This window comes from Doryrhamphus excisus, chromosome 2, assembly GCF_030265055.1.
Source record: "Doryrhamphus excisus isolate RoL2022-K1 chromosome 2, RoL_Dexc_1.0, whole genome shotgun sequence".
Taxonomy (NCBI): domain Eukaryota; kingdom Metazoa; phylum Chordata; class Actinopteri; order Syngnathiformes; family Syngnathidae; genus Doryrhamphus; species Doryrhamphus excisus.
This window is the reverse complement of record NC_080467.1, coordinates 19,848,396-19,865,586: the sequence shown is the minus strand read 5'-3', so window position 1 is coordinate 19,865,586 and position 17,191 is coordinate 19,848,396. Positions and strand designations below refer to the sequence as shown.

The 17,191-nt window shown below is 40.1% G+C and overlaps 1 protein-coding gene across 4 annotated transcripts; it reads left to right on the top strand.

Moving 5' to 3' along the window:
* Positions 1 to 577: 577 nt before the first annotated feature.
* On the top strand, positions 578 to 16,311 carry hook3 (hook microtubule-tethering protein 3). Of its 4 annotated transcripts, none has more exons than XM_058056746.1 (25): positions 578 to 748; positions 2,324 to 2,409; positions 2,580 to 2,652; positions 2,752 to 2,802; positions 2,878 to 3,010; positions 3,118 to 3,185; positions 3,331 to 3,393; positions 4,106 to 4,189; positions 4,553 to 4,615; positions 5,686 to 5,849; positions 5,919 to 6,059; positions 6,185 to 6,272; positions 6,372 to 6,485; positions 6,598 to 6,708; positions 6,845 to 6,929; positions 6,994 to 7,063; positions 8,223 to 8,363; positions 8,776 to 8,863; positions 9,087 to 9,121; positions 9,750 to 9,832; positions 9,918 to 10,018; positions 10,089 to 10,193; positions 10,273 to 10,344; positions 11,731 to 11,867; positions 12,033 to 16,311. In XM_058056746.1, exons 1-25 carry the CDS (start codon positions 692 to 694, stop codon positions 12,043 to 12,045), a joined length of 2,226 nt encoding a protein of 741 aa, XP_057912729.1. In that variant the 5' UTR covers positions 578 to 691; the 3' UTR covers positions 12,046 to 16,311. The 4 variants fall into 4 exon arrangements, with proteins under 4 accessions (XP_057912729.1, XP_057912721.1, XP_057912738.1 ...); XM_058056738.1 differs by having other exon boundaries at positions 13,055 to 16,293; XM_058056755.1 differs by lacking the exon at positions 4,553 to 4,615 and having other exon boundaries at positions 13,055 to 16,285.
* The last annotated feature ends 880 nt before the right edge of the window (positions 16,312 to 17,191 follow it).

Below are 17,191 nucleotides of genomic sequence, written 5' to 3'. Positions count from 1 at the left end.
CAGTGACTAATGTTGCATCAGCAGTTGTGAAATACAGTACATGCAATACATGAACTACTCTTTTTTTTTAACCACTTGTATAGTGGAGAATGTGAGAAAATGCGTCTGGTAGGTTCCTGGGGGTTGTTTACACCTGTATATACGCCTGATGAACAGTGGTACTCAAAAGTTTGGAGGCGCTTATTCATGCTGCTGATGCTGAACTGTGCATGGGTCTTCACAGTGTGGCCCAGGGGCCATTTGCGACCCATTGCTAATTTTTTATGGGCCCACGGCCCATTGCAGATGTACAATTCAACAAAAAAGCAAGAATTTGAAAACAAAATAGAGAAAAAAAAGCACATAATGTAAAAGGATAAAGCTGAAGTGTTAATAGCAATAATAACAACAATGTCATTTTTTTAAGTATGCAGAGTTTGGACATCCCTCATTTAAGTAAAACCTTGTCATCTAAAAAATAAATAAATATCCAGATCAGTGGAATTATTGTATTACTGACAATTTGCTTATTTTGTGTGGGAGTTTTACAGTATCAGGTCCAGTTTGTAGACTCCGCCCACCCAGCCCGCCTCTGGCAGACGCCGGTGTAGGATTGCGAGACACCCAGCCAGAGAGATCTCGGAGCGTCTGTGGTTGCTATCAACTTTAGGCTATATTCATCACTTATATTCTACTACGACTTTTCGTAGCAATGACTACATCGGGGTCGCTGGATCGGATGGAACTCTGTGAAAGCCTTCTGACATGGGTAAATCATCGAACACAATGCGCGTGTGTTTTTTTTCCGCCACCGCTACTGGCTAGCGAGCTAGCTAGCGTCAGTGCTAGCCCCCTGTTAGCTTGGTGAGCTAGCTAGGAAGGCTAGGTTTCCGCTGCAGGAAAATGACATGAGCTCACGTCGCTTACGTATGCAGGCCAGCTGTTGGCTGCTTTAGCTGCTGATGTGTTGTTTGCTAGCCGTCTAATCTAGCAAGACTTATCATTTGGGCAACCAATATTGGACTAGATCGACATTGTTTATGGATGTCAGGCAGTTTTGAGTCAAGAGGTTCATATTGGAAGAGTATTTTCTATTCGGGGTTGAGTGAGCATTGACTGATGCTTTTGCTGTCTTTGTGTCTCAATTTGACTTATTTGCTCTCTCTGTATGAGCTTACCAGTCAAATGTTCTCTTTTGCTTACCGAGCAGGGAGAAACATCCATAAAGCATCATGTGCTACTGTCTTTGTTTACCTAACTGAATAGCTCAAATGTGTTTATACACAAATGTCATTGCTCTCGGATTATGTGAGCTGTTGTTATATGCATCATAACCTCTTCGTCTGTATAGGGAATGCCACTGCATACATAACAAATCTTTGCGAGGGAGTGTAAACAAACGTGAAATGGCATGTTGAGGAAACTCTTTCTGTCATACACTGGCTGCAGTGTATACAGAAAATATATAGTTTAAAAAGTATGGTAATAAAAAGAAATAACAGTCATAAATAAACAGACTTAATTACTTTAACCCCTGTGGTTGTCTTTCATATTGGAAGGGGTGTTGCAAAGGAAGGAGAGACGCACTTATTGAAAGGAGGCTGTCTCAGTGTGACCACTCGCTGCTTAGTTTACACTATTTTATAGTCATCAATTAATTGTTGCAGCTCTGCATTTGGCCAAAGGAAACATACTCGGTTCAAACAAACCAAAGGGTGCTACCCTCCATGACTAAAAGGTCAGCTAAAAGTGACTTGGCATCAGGGCCATGTTGGTGCACATGTAGATTTCAGTGCCACTGGGACCAGTCCAAGGACTGTGCTGCACCTTTAGGTTAAACTTACATTGTTATGCAAGTCACAGGCTCTTTACAGCTGATGTTGTTATGCCATTGGCATGTATGTACAGTAACAATAGTAACACAAACTCACTCTATAATAGCCTTCATTTTAGTCTTGGGCAAACATTCCTCACATACCTGTGAACTATGAAGTCACATGTTGGTTGAACTACAGATTCAATGTCAGAAATCGCTTACCAATGCTTATAAAATGACTATGCAGCTAATCGCCAAGCAACATTGATAGCCTTCAGGCGGTTGGGTGTTCAGCTTGTGGGTATCATGTACCACAAGTTTTTTTTTTCTAATATGCATGATGAACCAATATAAAAGTAGATTTGCATATATACACTGCAACAGGATTACTTAATACTGTACATGTCTTAAGAATACATAATTGTCTTTTATTCAAATCACTAGTATTTGGAATTATTGCTCTTTAACTTTTATATTTGTTTTTATAAGAACATTACATTTTTTGTTATGTTTGTGTTTTTGTCGTAGGTTCAAACATTCGGTGTGGAGGCTCCATGCAAGACAGTGGAGGACCTGACGAGTGGTATCGTCATGGCTCAAGCCCTACAGAAAATGTAAGTTGCGATTATTAACTGAATTGGATGGACATTTAGAGATGCAGGCATAACGCACAGACCCGCTCGAAAAAGATGTCTCAGAGTTGGCGCATAATAGAATAAGAGGATGGCAAAAGTGATTGGTCTTCATGCCAGACTTTTTAAAACTCTTTTTAATATCTTTTCAGAGATGAAGTGTATTTCAGTGATGCGTGGATTAGTAGAATCAAGCCAGACGTGGGTGACAACTGGAGGTTAAAGGTAAGAATATGTGTGTTGGAGGCGGTATAAGTCATGGTATTTTTTTGTATTCATTTAATGTACGGAGCAGATATCTACATAAAGTTTTACTTGTTTCAGGTCAGCAATCTCAAGAAAATCCTCAAAGGCATCCTTGACTATAACCAAGAGGTAAGACGCTGTGTTTCCTTCATTCGCTCGCACAAGAGCACTAGATGTTCATGATGTTTTTTTGTCCTTGTCAAGATCCTAGGCCAACACATAAACGACTTCACATTGCCTGACATCAACCTTATCGGAGAGCACTCTGACGCAGCGGAACTTGGGAGGATGCTGCAGCTCATTCTGGGCTGTGCTGTCAACTGTGAACAGAAACAAGGTGCACGTCATATGTACTGTTTTAATGTGTGTCTGTGTTTCTTAAATCTAATTTCCTTCCCGTGGTTCATGCTCTAACTGACGGCAAATGTTTTTCCATGCTTCTAGAATACATACAAACTATCATGATGATGGAGGAATCAGTCCAGCATGTCGTCATGACAGCAATTCAAGAGGTACATGATCAAGCGTGATGAGATTTGCATTCATACGGTGTCTGGGTTTAATGTGGTTCTAATCCGTCACCACTCCTGTATTATTATTATTGTAAGTTATCATACCGTTGTGTCATAACACGACACTTTTTTTGGTGCCCAACAGCTGATGAGTAAAGAGACTCCAGTGATGGGAGGTAACGACTCCTATGTGGATCTGGACAGACAGGTATTGAAGAATGGTTTCCATATTATAGTAATATTATGATTTTATTCCCATATTATTTTGGCTTTATTTTCATACCACTAATACAACTTTACCGCCCCCAAATCATGATAGCAAGACTTAAAAAAATATATATATTTTTGTATTTTTTCTTTAACATTTCAACTCCATTTTGCCTTATAATTTTAAGAGTTCATTCACTCATTAATTTTCTACTGCTTATCCTCACGAGGGTGGCGGGGGTGCTGGAGCCTATTCCAGCTGTCTTCGGCCGAGAGGCGGGGTACACCCTGGACTGGTCGCCAGCAAATCACAGGGCACATATAGACAAACAACCATTCACACTCATATTCATACCTATGGACAATTTGGAGTCGCCAATTAACCGAGCATGTTTTTGGAATGTGGGAGGAAACCGGAGTACCCGGAGAAAACCCACGCATGCACGGGGAGAACATGCAAAGTCCACACAGAGATGGCCGAGGGTGGATTTTAAGAGTTAATTCTCATAAAATTGCTACTAAAGTATATTTTTTGCTGCACTTTGGACACAACTAGTACAGATAAACTGCTTGAAATTCGAACAGTTTGTTACTCAGCAAATAACAATAAATTATGCCCAAAAGGATTCAAATGGTGATCAAATTTTTAGTTAACATAAATGAAATTATGATTTTAATGAATATGTATATATATATTTGTTTGAAAATCTCAGCTGAAGAAGACCACAGAGGAGCTAAACGAAGCTTTGGCCACAAAGGAGGAGATTGCCCAGAGGTGTCGAGAGCTTGACATGCAGGTACATTTCATTCAGTTGTAATCCTGAATTATTTGAAGGTCTTTTATGTTCATGTTTTTACATCACTGTCAGGTGAGAAGGTGTTTTTTTCCAGATCCAGCCTGCGTTAAAAGTATTTTTTTTCTTGTTTTATTGCAGTATGTTGTAATTGACTGAGTATATTCACTAGCGTTCCAATTTCTCATGATTCTTTTTTTTTCAAATTTGGCTTCAATGTGTATCATCATGACTGATGATCAAAATGGACTTCTTGCCTGTATTCTCTGCCTGCTCCAAATATTGGTTTAAAGGCATTATTTAATTTCCTCTGTCTGTTTCCTCCAATTTCCTGACTTTTGCAATACTTTGTGCCTCGCTTTAAAGGCCCTCCATGTCCAAGAGGAGCGTGATAGACTGAGGTTAGACTTTAATGAGCTAGAAGAGAGGGTAAATTCAAACTTTCTTTCTGCCCCCTTTTTTCCATCCATTTTGTGTGTTGTGTCTAAAAAAAGAAGAAGAAAAGTCTTGCAGTATTTTTCAGTTTGCTTGCATCAAATTAATCCTCTCCTGTGTTCTACATGTATGTGTACACGTTTGTACACAAGTATTTGTGCACACGTCTACACTTGAGGGCACACTGGTACACTGCCCACAACTGCAGATTTGTGTCAGGTGTCAGCCCTCCACTACTACCAATCTCCTGTCTATTTGCCTGGTGTGTTTCACGCATTCCCACAGCAATAGTATGTAGAGAACACAGCTTTAGGGACCGGGGATAGGTTTGAATGGAACCTTGTAGGCACGCTCATCTCCACATGAACACAGGTTGGTTTTTTTTAATGACTAAAAAAAAATGTTAATGCCACATCACACTTCATAAGCTTTTTTCCTGACATGATGTGAATTGGTGACGCACCAATCAATGGTGAGTGACGTTTCAACATGCTTCTTGGGTTTCAGCTCAAATGCATTGTCCACGCAGTTAGAGCACCTCTCCTATGCTGTTGATATTTTTCCACTTCGTATCCACCTTGAAAGTTTTTAGCATGTTCTAAACATTCAGACCGACCACAAGAATGGACGGTAATGTTTGGAATGCAGTCTGAATTTTTAGAATGTACTTTGAGGAATAAACCACACATTTTCATTCAGACTATTATATTTATGCATATCAAATATATTTATAAAGATACCTGTGTTCGCGTGGACATAGCCTTAAATACAACAACATCTATATTTGACGATGTGCAGCACAGTTAGTCATGGGCTAAAAATAGGATGCAGCTTTTGCTTTGCTTGGCGTGGAGTTTGATACCCTGTCTATCACACAGAGAGGACAACATCAAACCATACAGTATGTAGCCCTCTTTGTTGGTTTGCCCTGTTGAGGATTTGCAGTGTGTTTGCCTTATTACTACAACTAAATTGCACTCATTGTTGATTGTAATAATGCACTGATGTGTAGACGCATGTGTTATCTACCACCGATTTATTTGGATGCATTGGTGTCGCCACAGGTCGCAGCCTTGCAAGAGGAGAAAAGCAGTTTGCTAGCTGAAAACCAAGTTTTAATGGAGCGACTCAACCAGTCCGACTCCATCGAGGACATAAACAGCCCGGCTGGCCGCCGACACCTCCAGCTGCAGACACAACTGGAGCAGCTCCAGGAAGAAAGCTTCAGGTGTGGAACTACTACAAAGAGTGTTGCTGGTGTCACCCGTGCTAATTTGTAAGGTGGTGCTCTTTCCAGGTTGGAAGCGGCAAAAGACGACTACCGAATCCGTTGCGAGGAGCTTGAAAAAGAACTGTTAGATGTAAAGTCGCAAAACGAGGAGCTCACATCTTTGGCGGATGAAGCCCAGTCTCTCAAGGATGAAATGGATGTACTCAGGTAATTCCATTTATTCCTACCACGTTATTCATATCATACAGTATGCGTTGTCTAATATGAGCTGAAAACCCGTTAGTCTTACACTGAATACCTGATGGATAGTACATCAATTGTTTTCCAACCAGGCATTCATCCGACAAAGTGTCAAAGCTTGAGGGCACCGTGGAACACTACAAGAAGAAACTGGAGGACATGGGACTTCTCCGAAGACAGGTACGTAAAATCCTGATCCAACCACACATTTGTTTATTTTAGTTATTCTTGGCCAACATTCATGTGACAATCACATTTCTGTTTCCATTTTATTTCCAGATTAAGCTTTTGGAAGAAAAGAACACAGTGCTAATGGAGACGAACATAGGCTTGGAAGAAGAGCTTCGAAAGGCCAATGCTGCTAAGGGACAGCTGGAGACATACAAGAGACAGGTACACGTGTGGCATACAGCACATGTTGCCTCTCACACGTGCCGTTGTACATGTTACATACTGCACACAACCCAGACATGGCGGTGATCGTCTCTCCTGGTGTTCTGTGCAGGTGGTCGAACTTCAGAACAGGCTGTCGGAAGAATCGAAAAAAGCAGACAAGATGGAGTTTGAATACAAACGAGTCAAAGAGAAAGTGGACTCCCTACAAAAAGAAAAAGATGTATGTGCAGCGGTCCATAAAGTCATTAAAAGTACTTTCAATGCCATTATTTGTCATCAAGTTAGGAAACGGTGTAAACTGGTGTATTGTTGTATATACAACCAAACAGTACATATGTATGTGTTTGTCTGTGTAGCGTATGCGAACAGAGAGAGACTCTTTGAAGGAGACCATCGAGGAGCTGCATTGTGTCCAAGCTCAAGAGGGACAACTTACATCAGGTACAATGCTTCGGTCTTTCAGAAAGTGTGTAATTGGACATAACAATACTTTCTGTGTTCCCAGGTCTGCTCCCACTAACCAGCAGTGACGGAACTGATTCACTGGCAGCTGAGATAACAACGCCAGAGATTCGGTATGTCATTCGAGATACAATAGCGCTCAAAAGTTTGGGCTCACTTGGAAATTGTTTTTGGCCAGTCTGAGATATGGCTTTTTCTTGGCAATCCTGCCATGAAGTCCAGCATCCTGAAGTCGCCGCTTCACTGTTGATACTGACCCTGGTGTTTGACGGCTACTATTTAGTACAGCTGCTCGGTGACGACCTGTGAGGCTTAAACTACACACTCTCACACTCTTCTTGCACAGTTGTGCAATGTTTTTGTGTCCTTGTTAGACCTAGTTTGTGCTGCTCTCCGAAGGGAGTAGTTAACAGCATGGTAAGAGATTTTAGTTTTAGTTTAGATTTTTAGATGGGTCTTCTAATAATCTATTAGCCTTATAAAATGATGAACTTGGATTAGCAGCCATACCAGGAGATTGATGCAGAGGACTGACAGTTGTTGATAGTAGGCCTCTATGCAAAAATGTAGATGCTTCTTTAAAAATAATCTGAATAATTTTAATTGTTTGTGAAATGCATGAAATTGTGTTTTTCTTTTGAGAGGTAGTGTATATTGCTGGGTTTCATGTCTTGTCGTGAAATCATGCCACATACACACGCAGTACTTGTAATTATGAGGCGGAAGATAAGCGTTAATGGCTGTTTGATTGCCCTACGGTCAACTATTTTTTCTTTATGCAACACACCATGCACACTCACAATTGGAAGGAATAATTACAACGACATGCGCCGTTACTTGCTTTAATTTACCGCACGATCACCGGAAGTGATGCATACTGCCTCTAAGTCACTTGGTTGTAACCCAGCGACTGAAGTATATTTTTTTTACATCTGCTGGTTTTTTATGTTCATGTTGTAGCCACATGCTCTTTAGCTTTGGTTTTATGAGTTTGGCCCAAAAAGCTCTCCTCCTCAACTGTTATGTAATACGAACATATGAGTTACATGAGCCTGGCCGCTGCTTTCCAAGAGGCTGGATTTGTGCTGTCAGCATACCATACCCGAATTATTACATGATCCCACCCCGACCCTCTTTCACTTGTAATCCTATCAAACTTATTGGCAGCTTTGGTGCCAGAAAATGAAGTGGTAAAAGAAGGGCTTAGCGCCGCTCAGTGAAAAGAGGCGAGTTCTCAGTGTAATCATCTCTCTCTGTTGCGTTTTTACACAGGGAGCATTTAATTCGCCTTCAGCACGAGAACAAAATGCTGAAACTGGCTCAAGAGGGATCAGATAACGAGAAGATTGCACTGCTGCAGAGTCTGCTGGAGGACGCCAATAGAAGGAAAAGTGAACTGGAGACGGAAAACAGGTCAGCAAAGTGCATAAAAACACGTTGGCTAACCTGACATCATGGAACTATTTATTACATCTTCCTCAATGGTGTTTTTTTTTTTTTGCTGAGGAGTTATTTGAATAGAAGCCAATGTTGGAAAGAAAGGTTTGCTTTTTGAGAATTGTTTTATAACTCTAGGCCTGCCGTGTCGTTGTGGACTTGAAATGCATGGAAATAATGCATTAAAAAAAATTATATTGCATTTATACTGCAGGCAATTTGAGTTTTTTTTGTTGTCCAACCCCATTTAAAATTAATTATAGTGTTATACTTGTCATACTAGAATTATAGTGTTATAATGTTGCCTTTTTTGACTGACTGTGAGCTACGTATCTGCCCTGTTAAAACTATGCTGCCAAACTCGTCTATGGGCTTTGTGTCTTTGTAGGTTAACCAATCAGCGCTTGATGGAGGAACAGAGTCAGATAGAAGAGCTCCAGAAGACGCTTCAAGAACAAGGCTGTAAAGCAGATGATGTACGTCATAAAATGTTTCTTCTGTTTCATAATCACTGGACATTCCACTGATTCTGAATAGGCGAACAATGTTTTTTCATCCTCGATTTGAACCAATTATAACATCCACTGACTCCGAGAGCTGCTATGAGCCACAAAATAACTTCCTTAAGGATACTTTATTGCAGTCTTTGAGATGAAATGTCGCACAAGTGCTAAGCCAGACTTCTCTTGCTCGTTTCAGTCCTCCAGTCTGAAGAAGAAATACGAGGAGCACATGTAAGTAGTCATTTTACAGACCCACAGATATCCACTACACATAGTAAATACATTCTGTAGTTCATCCCATCCAGTAAGTATTTGGGGTTGAAGTCCTGAATGAATCTTTGTACAGTAAACCTCGGATATATCGGATTCAATTGTTCCCACTGGTTTTGTCCGATATAAGCGAAATCCGTTATATGCGTATACCGGAAAATGTCCGTTTTACGCATATATCGGATTTATATCCGGTATATGTGTAAATCGGATTTTATCCGTTATAAAAAGGCACTTCCTTGACTATGTTTCCAATGTACCTGGACGCGCAGGCAACGCTGCAAATGACGTCGTATAGCGGCCTGTCACGATTCGGCGAATCGGAGTGCCACGATGCGGCCATCCGATATATGCGAGGGAAATTTAATGGAAATACATTGGAACGGGACTGGAGATTTTGTCCGAAATAGGCGAAATTCGTTATAAAAAATCTGATATATGCAATGAATTTTTATTGGAAATGCATTACAGAAAAATTGGTTCTTTTTTATCTGTCCGTTGTGAGCGAATTTCCGATATATCCGAGTCCGATATATCCGAGGTTTACTGTAGTTTAAAACGGACCACATGTGGTCTTTCTCCTTCCCAGGGAGAAACTACGAGAGTTGAACAATGAGTTACTGAAGAAGAACGCCTTCATCGACGAGATGGAGCCCAAATACACTGCCAGCTGTGAGTTTTAGTTTGTTATTGCTGGTTTTAAAAGTTCCTGAAGGAGATATGGCAGCGCAATGCTAAACATCTCTGACTCTGTTAGCTCAACGAGTGGACGAACTGGAAGAGGCCTTGAAAAAGAAGGATGACGAGATGAAACAGATGGAGGAGAGATATAAAAAATACCTGGAGAAGGCCAAGAGTGTAAGGATATTTTTTGCACATCAGCTATGAACAGTTGACAGGAGAATGATGACACTTGTTTGCTTCTTAGGTCATCCGCACCTTGGATCCTAAGCAGAACCAGGGATCTGGTCCGGAAGTTCAGGCTTTAAAGAACCAGCTACAGGAGAAAGAGCGGATGTTGCACTCGTTGGAGGTAACTGCAGACCAAACTGTTTTTCAATACCTGTACTAGCGTAGTTCATTCATCAATGCTTTTGATTTCTTTTCAACAGAAAGAGATGGACAAGACAAAGAGCCAGAGGGATCACGAGGAGAAACTAATTGTATCAGCCTGGTACAATATGGTAAGATGCACCCTTTGGGTCTTCCTCGTTTTTTCACATATCCCTACAGCAGGGGTGTCCAAACCTTTTTCAGCGAGGGCCGCATGTTGAAAAATAAAAGGATGCAAGGCCCACCTTGATATTTTGTCAACCAACCAACACATATGGTTGTGCTAAGAAGTTACATATTTGGTAATGGTTTAATTTCATTTGAACATGCATCAGATTACAATTGAGTGCATCACTTAATCAGTTCACAGTTCCACATGTCCAAAAGGAGTAGGAAGAAGCAAAGCTTATTAAATCCTACCCCTCCATCTGGTACTTTTACAATCACTAACTGTTACATTTGTTCACTTCCTGCCTTTCTGATATAATTTAAATTTTTTATGTTTTATTTTTATTTATTTTTTGTCACATACCGAAGTACTCGGTGATATGAGCATCCAATGCCATAATGTGTACCATAGTGCGTGTCAATATAGTGATATATATAGCACATCATGACTGGTTCAAGACTCTTCATCCTTGTATTTAGCAAACATCAACTGCTTGTATTGTTTCTTGAATTGGCTCATCGTTGTGCATTGTTTGATTTCCTTACTCAATCCATTCCATAGTTTGATTCCACATACTGAAATGCTATGGCTAGCATAACGTAGTCCTAGCATATGTGTTTCAAGTTTAGTTCTTCCCTGAGATCATATTTCTCCTCTCTTGTAGAGAAGTATTGGATGACATTTTTAGGTAATTGCTTATTTTTAGCCTTATGCATTATTTTAGCTGTTTGAAGATGAACTATATCAGCAAGTTGAAGTATTTGTGATTTTAGAAATAAGGAGTTAGTATGTTCTCTATAGGCGGCATCATGAATTATCCTTACATTCATCCTTACATTATTCGTACATTTAGCGAGTGAAGATTGCTTTTATAGTTATTAGCCCATATTTCCACACAATAAGTAACATATGGTAGAACCAGAGAGCAATAAAGAGTGTGGAGTGATTTTTGATTGAGAACAAGTTTTGCTTTGTTCAATATTGAAATATTTCTGGCCGCCTTATGTTGTAGTATATTTGTAATATGAGGTTTCCAGATCATATTTTCATCTATTTTGATCCCCAGAAATGTATTTTTCCTTCACCCTTTCAGTGTCTACACCGTCTATTTGTATTTGTATTTGAGCCTGTAAATTAAACCACAAGATGGTTACTAGAAGTTGACTTCATTAAAACATGAATTCACAAATCCCTCCAAAGGCAGCAGGCACACACTGCTATGAAGTATAACTATGTGAAACCGCTAGATGGCAGTATATGCTCTGAGTGGAGCAGCACCAGCTTAGTGGGGAGATAAACATGATAAATTAAACATAGCTTCAACTGATGAGGTTGTTTGTTTTCCCAGGGGATGACCTTTCAGAAGAAGGCGGCTGAGGCCAGACTTGCCAACACAAGTTCTAGTCAGTCCTTCCTGGCCCGGCAGAGACAAGCCACCAGCTCACGTCGCTCCTACCCGGGCCACGTCCAGCCAGCTACCGCAAGGTAGAAAGGCAGACAACAATAATTCAACAGCAAAACTACCTTACAAGTCCCTCCCCTTTTCCCATCCAATGCAGTACCTTGATGTGCCTATCAGGCATGTCTATTCCCGTTGATTTGAACTTTTGCCTATTGATTTTCTTTCTTTTCCCCCTTCTTCTTGATCAGATCTGCAAGGTAGAGATGCCAGACACGACTGCCAAAAACTTTCACCACTTATTCCCACTTAAATATTTTTTTAACCTGACTTAATCGTGTTGGCAGACTGCTACCTGTCTGACTAATCACCTCAAACCTCAAACACTCCTTCACATCAGTCTCCTAGTCTTAAAGGTTCAGCTTGTTTTCTGCTGCCCATCTTCTGGTTAGCTTCTTAGTTTACTTTTTTTTTATTCATACACAGTACAGTGGAATCTCCAAAGTCATACAAGTGGAAAAATAAGTCACTATTTTCACAGTGATACTCTCACCAGGATCAACATTTTGTGTCATTCTATTTTAAGTAACGGTATGCTCAACATGGCTAAAAACATGGCTTGGTCAAATTAACATGTGGAATTAATATTCAATTAATTGCATTGCTTTTATTGTCACTAAAAGCGAGTTATCAGTACACCTTTCTCAATTTGGCATCACTGTATATCCTTGTCTGATAGAAAAGCAAAACACTTGATAAATTCATTCATTCATTGGGGCGCTGCAATGATGTCAGCCTCCCTCTGATGAACAGAGACAGTATTGCAGCACCATCCATCATTCTCTATGCTACTTGTCCACAAATTGGCTTATTGTAACAACATGACTGCAATTTGCTGATCGCTTCTGAGTGACCAGTCGTTTTATTCGGGCTTAACAACGATTTCATGCAGCAGGTTTAACGTCTAATTCTGCTGTAGACTTTTGAGGTTCCACTTTCCACTGTAATGCAAAAGCAATATCTAGTCACCATGTAAGACCAGCAACTACTAGGCTCTCATATTTGTGCCAACATGTCAGATGAATACGATATTGATTCAAGTATTAGGAGCCATGGAAGTGTAAAGTGAAGAAAATACGGAATTAATACACCCCCACTTCAATTTGGATTTTTTTGTCAAATTAATCCTGTTAATTGTAATTAACAGCCACAAATTGCTGCTAACATTCCCTGCCATCTGACCATTATTTCCTGTTCTCCCCCCCACTGACAGCAATATCCCAGCATGACTGGCACACCACTGACCCGCCCTGGTGCGACCAGGCCTGTCTGTGGGCGAGGCCGAGGTGCGCGATGCATGAATGACCTGCCTGCTGACCGATTGCATGTCTTTGCATTGACTGCAAGTAACCCAACACCAGCAGCAGCAGCAGCATGAGCACTAACACCCTCGGCAGCATTGCAATCCCCATACAGGCCAACAGAGGGAGGCATTGGAAAAGCAAACCCACCCTGTTTGTGCTTATTTATTTCCCCTCATCCTGCTACTGCCCTAACTCCATCGCTGCCTCCTCCTCCTCCTCCTCCTCCTCCTCCTCCTCCATTGCTCCTCATGGACACACCGCCTTGTGCTTCCAACCTGCATCAGGTCTGTTACAACCTTTCTGTTACAAACGTTCAAGGCCAGACCAGCACCGTGACAGAATACCTCAACAGCATTTTCCCACATGTTTAGTTGTCAATTGATGTCCGTATTTAAAAAGGAAAAGAGTCTGCATATTGGAAAAAAAATATGAAAAGGAAACCACCCTTTAAATTCATGACTACCCTGCTCGTACTCGTCGATGTACGGAAGGCGGGACCGCTCCAGGCCACGTCAGGTTGGCTTTTACCTCAAATTTTATAACTTACAGGCATAGGATGGGAACATTTTCATATGGGATAAAAGTCGCAATGAAGTTAGTTTTTTGTTTTCCAAGCTGGAACATATCCAATTAGTATGTATTTTGTGATAAAATGATCCAGCACGTGTATATAGCGTTAAGACAAACTCCTGCCTGTTTTTATGTCCAACAAACCAATAACTGAGCCAAAACCCACAATTGCAAACAGCTATATTAGCTCATGTAGGCTAATGTATAGTATTTAGTTTTTGTTTTTATATATAAGAAAGGCTAAGCCGTTGAAAATCCCTCCAATTTTCTTCCTCAACTTATTCCAATAATCACAGGAAATTCATCACAAGTGAAATCGATCATGCAGCAGTGGTGGTGCAAGTCGGGAGCATCACACTGTAGTTTTGGTGTCGCTTTTTTTTAATGCATATTTATCGTTTTATTTGCAGGGCTATTAACAAAAAAAAAAGCGGCGACGTGCATGTTACAGGCATAAATGCAAATATTTGGATTGACGTGATATGGTGGGATCTTCCAGTTTTAGTGCCTTTGTCACTGGTGAGATAAGAAAAATTGAATTGAGGGCTTTTATTTTTGGTCTTTTACATTCGTTACTCATAATTCTTCTACTGTGTATTATTATTTCATGCAGTGCATTTTTATCCTACAGGGTTATTTATTCGTTTGTGTCTTGTGCAGCAGTGTTAGTACTACATCACTTTTAACAGTTGGACATTAAAAGACTGTCTTATGCAACAATGGAATGACAGCAAAGCTCAAACTGGTTGCTTTTATTTCTTTTACAGGTTGATTGTTGCACCTTTTAACAAGAAAAGCACATTTTACAAATATGTCCTATTATCGTATTAGAGGCTGCTTGCTCACTTGGATATCCAATAAAATGGTCTTACAAGAAATTAGTGGTAAATAATTATTGGATGTCAATATTTAGTGGATAAAAGCAGACAGTGGAATCTCCAAAAGTCATTTTTTTCCAACAGGAAGTAAAGTAAAGGGAATAAATCTGTCACTATAGAGAGGTGTAATTAAGTCGATTGCTCATATTGCGGGGCACGCAGGCCTCACAGCTAGGAGACCTGAGTTCAATTCCACCCTCTGTGTGGAATTTGCATGTTCTCCTCGTGCATGCGTGGGTTTTCTCCGGGTACTCCGGTTTCCTCCCACATTCCAAAAACATGCTAGGTTAATTGGCCACTCCAAATTGTCCATAGGTATGAATTTGAGTGTGAATGGTTGTTTGTCTATATGTGCCCTGTGATTGGCTGGCCACCAGTCCAGGGTGTACCCCGCCTCTTGACCCAAGACAACTGGGATAGGCTCCAGAACCCCCCGCGACCCTCGTGAGGATAAGCAGTAGAAAATGAATGAATCCTCATATTGCACTGAGCAGCCAGACCTGTTCAAGTTAGTTGCTGATTCTATGGTTATCATCACACATGGACTTGTACAGTGATGAACAAAGAAAAATATAAATGAAAAAGTGTATTAGCATGAATGTTGTGCTTAGCTTTTTTTCTCTTTTTTGCTGTTTTTTTACTATCTACATATTTATTTTTATTTTATGATTTTATTCCGGTAGTCTAACTTTTTTAACCTAATTTTCCTTTAAAAGTTAAACTTTTTTTTAAGGATTAAGGATATATATATATTTTTTCTTCAGTTGTATTCATAACAAAAACATTGACAGGCATTGGTTTGGACTGTTTGCATTTGCCACTTTGGAGGTTCCACTGTACTAAATCCATCTCATGACTGTGTATAATGGGGCACATCCATGGTGATCAGTGGCCATTTTGCATATCAAATTGTGTTAAATCCACGTCTTTGTTGCACCTTTTATTGTCTCAGAGTCACATAACAGGAATATTGTTACATGACGAGATCAATACCGGTGCTTGATCATGCTAAAATTGTCTCAAATACTCCCATAGGTCCCATATAGTGTTGCTGGGCTGCTAACTGTTACAACACTGTTTGTGTAAACAAGAGTGGGGAGTGTTTGCCGATTTTTTTTTTTTTACTGATTTGAACAATGACGTTGGAACTAATCTTCCATTTGCCAAGTTTTCTATTGTTTGTATACAAAATCCACTATGTACATAGTATTAACATCTTGCAGTATAGAGGAGGCCTTGAACGGTTTGAGGAAGAGAGAATGGAAGTAGTTAGATGGATAGCATCTATCTCATAAGTGTTTCTCCATTTAAAAAAAAGTGCTTCCCACACTGTAAAACTTGGACATGACATTGTAAATAAAGCTTGTATTAAAAAATGTACTTCAATAAGTCTTTTCAAGGTAATAGGAGTGTAAGGGTGACTATAGGGGTGTTATTTCATATCTAGAGAGCTCTAATGACAAAAATATTCCATCATGGTCGGGTCTGGAATGAACTAATAACTGTTTTGATGATGGTATACTTTTTTCAATTGTATGTTTTCTAAAATGAAGAGCCTGCCGTGGCGTAGTGGTTAACGTTCTGGACTTTGGAGCAGACACCTTGGGTTCGAATCTCCACTAGTCAGCATCATCAATATTCATCAGGAAGGGCATCCGAAATTGAAAGGGCTCAAGCCAAAAATCAGTACGCAGATCAAATGACTCCGTAATCAGGAAAAAGCAGAAATAAACAATAAAATGAAGAATTAACTGTTTCTTCATAAAGAGGAAAAAAAAACCTTCCAGGCGGTGGTATACCATATATATATATTTTGCCATTTCAAACTGTGTGTGCACCACAGAGAATCATCACTTTGGTCGTCAGGCCCCAAAAGACAGTGACAGACAGTTATTGAGAGCATAACGACACCACAGGCAGACGGGAACAAATATAAATACCGACACGATAACCACTGCCACGTTTCCTCAACCGCCTCCGGAAATACCACAAGATTCTGCATCTTCTATTATCTTCTCACTTTCACCATATCCATGCAGTATACGATATATAGGGTACTCTACGTATGTCTACTTGCTGCTTTTAACACTTGTTTGTAAAAGGAGAAAATATTCATATATATTATTTTTACACAAAGAGGCTTCTTGGCCTCCAGTAGATTAGTTAATATATTAGATGAGTTAATATAGTTAATATAGGAGTTCCTGTGGGGGACAGAGACAATGAAGGGCAGACCCGCATGCCCAGACACCCAAGGCTATTTAAATCAGGTGATAAGCATATGGGGGACTTGTTTTCAGTGGATTCGTTAATATAGGAAACCACATATGCAATGGGAGGGGCGATAGAGACAATGAAGGGCAGGCTCACATGCCTCGATATCCAAGGCTGTTTGAATCGGGACAAGCTTGTGGAGAACTATTTTAGCAGAAAGTATAATAGTGCATAATTAAAAGTAATATTAGTCAAATGGAATAATACACAAAAAGCAAGTTTTTTATATAGCGAATCCTATTTTCCTGACACCATGGTTGCCAGGTGTTCTTGTTTTTTTCTTGCTAAATATACAAGTAATTACAATGGGGCTCATTGACACAC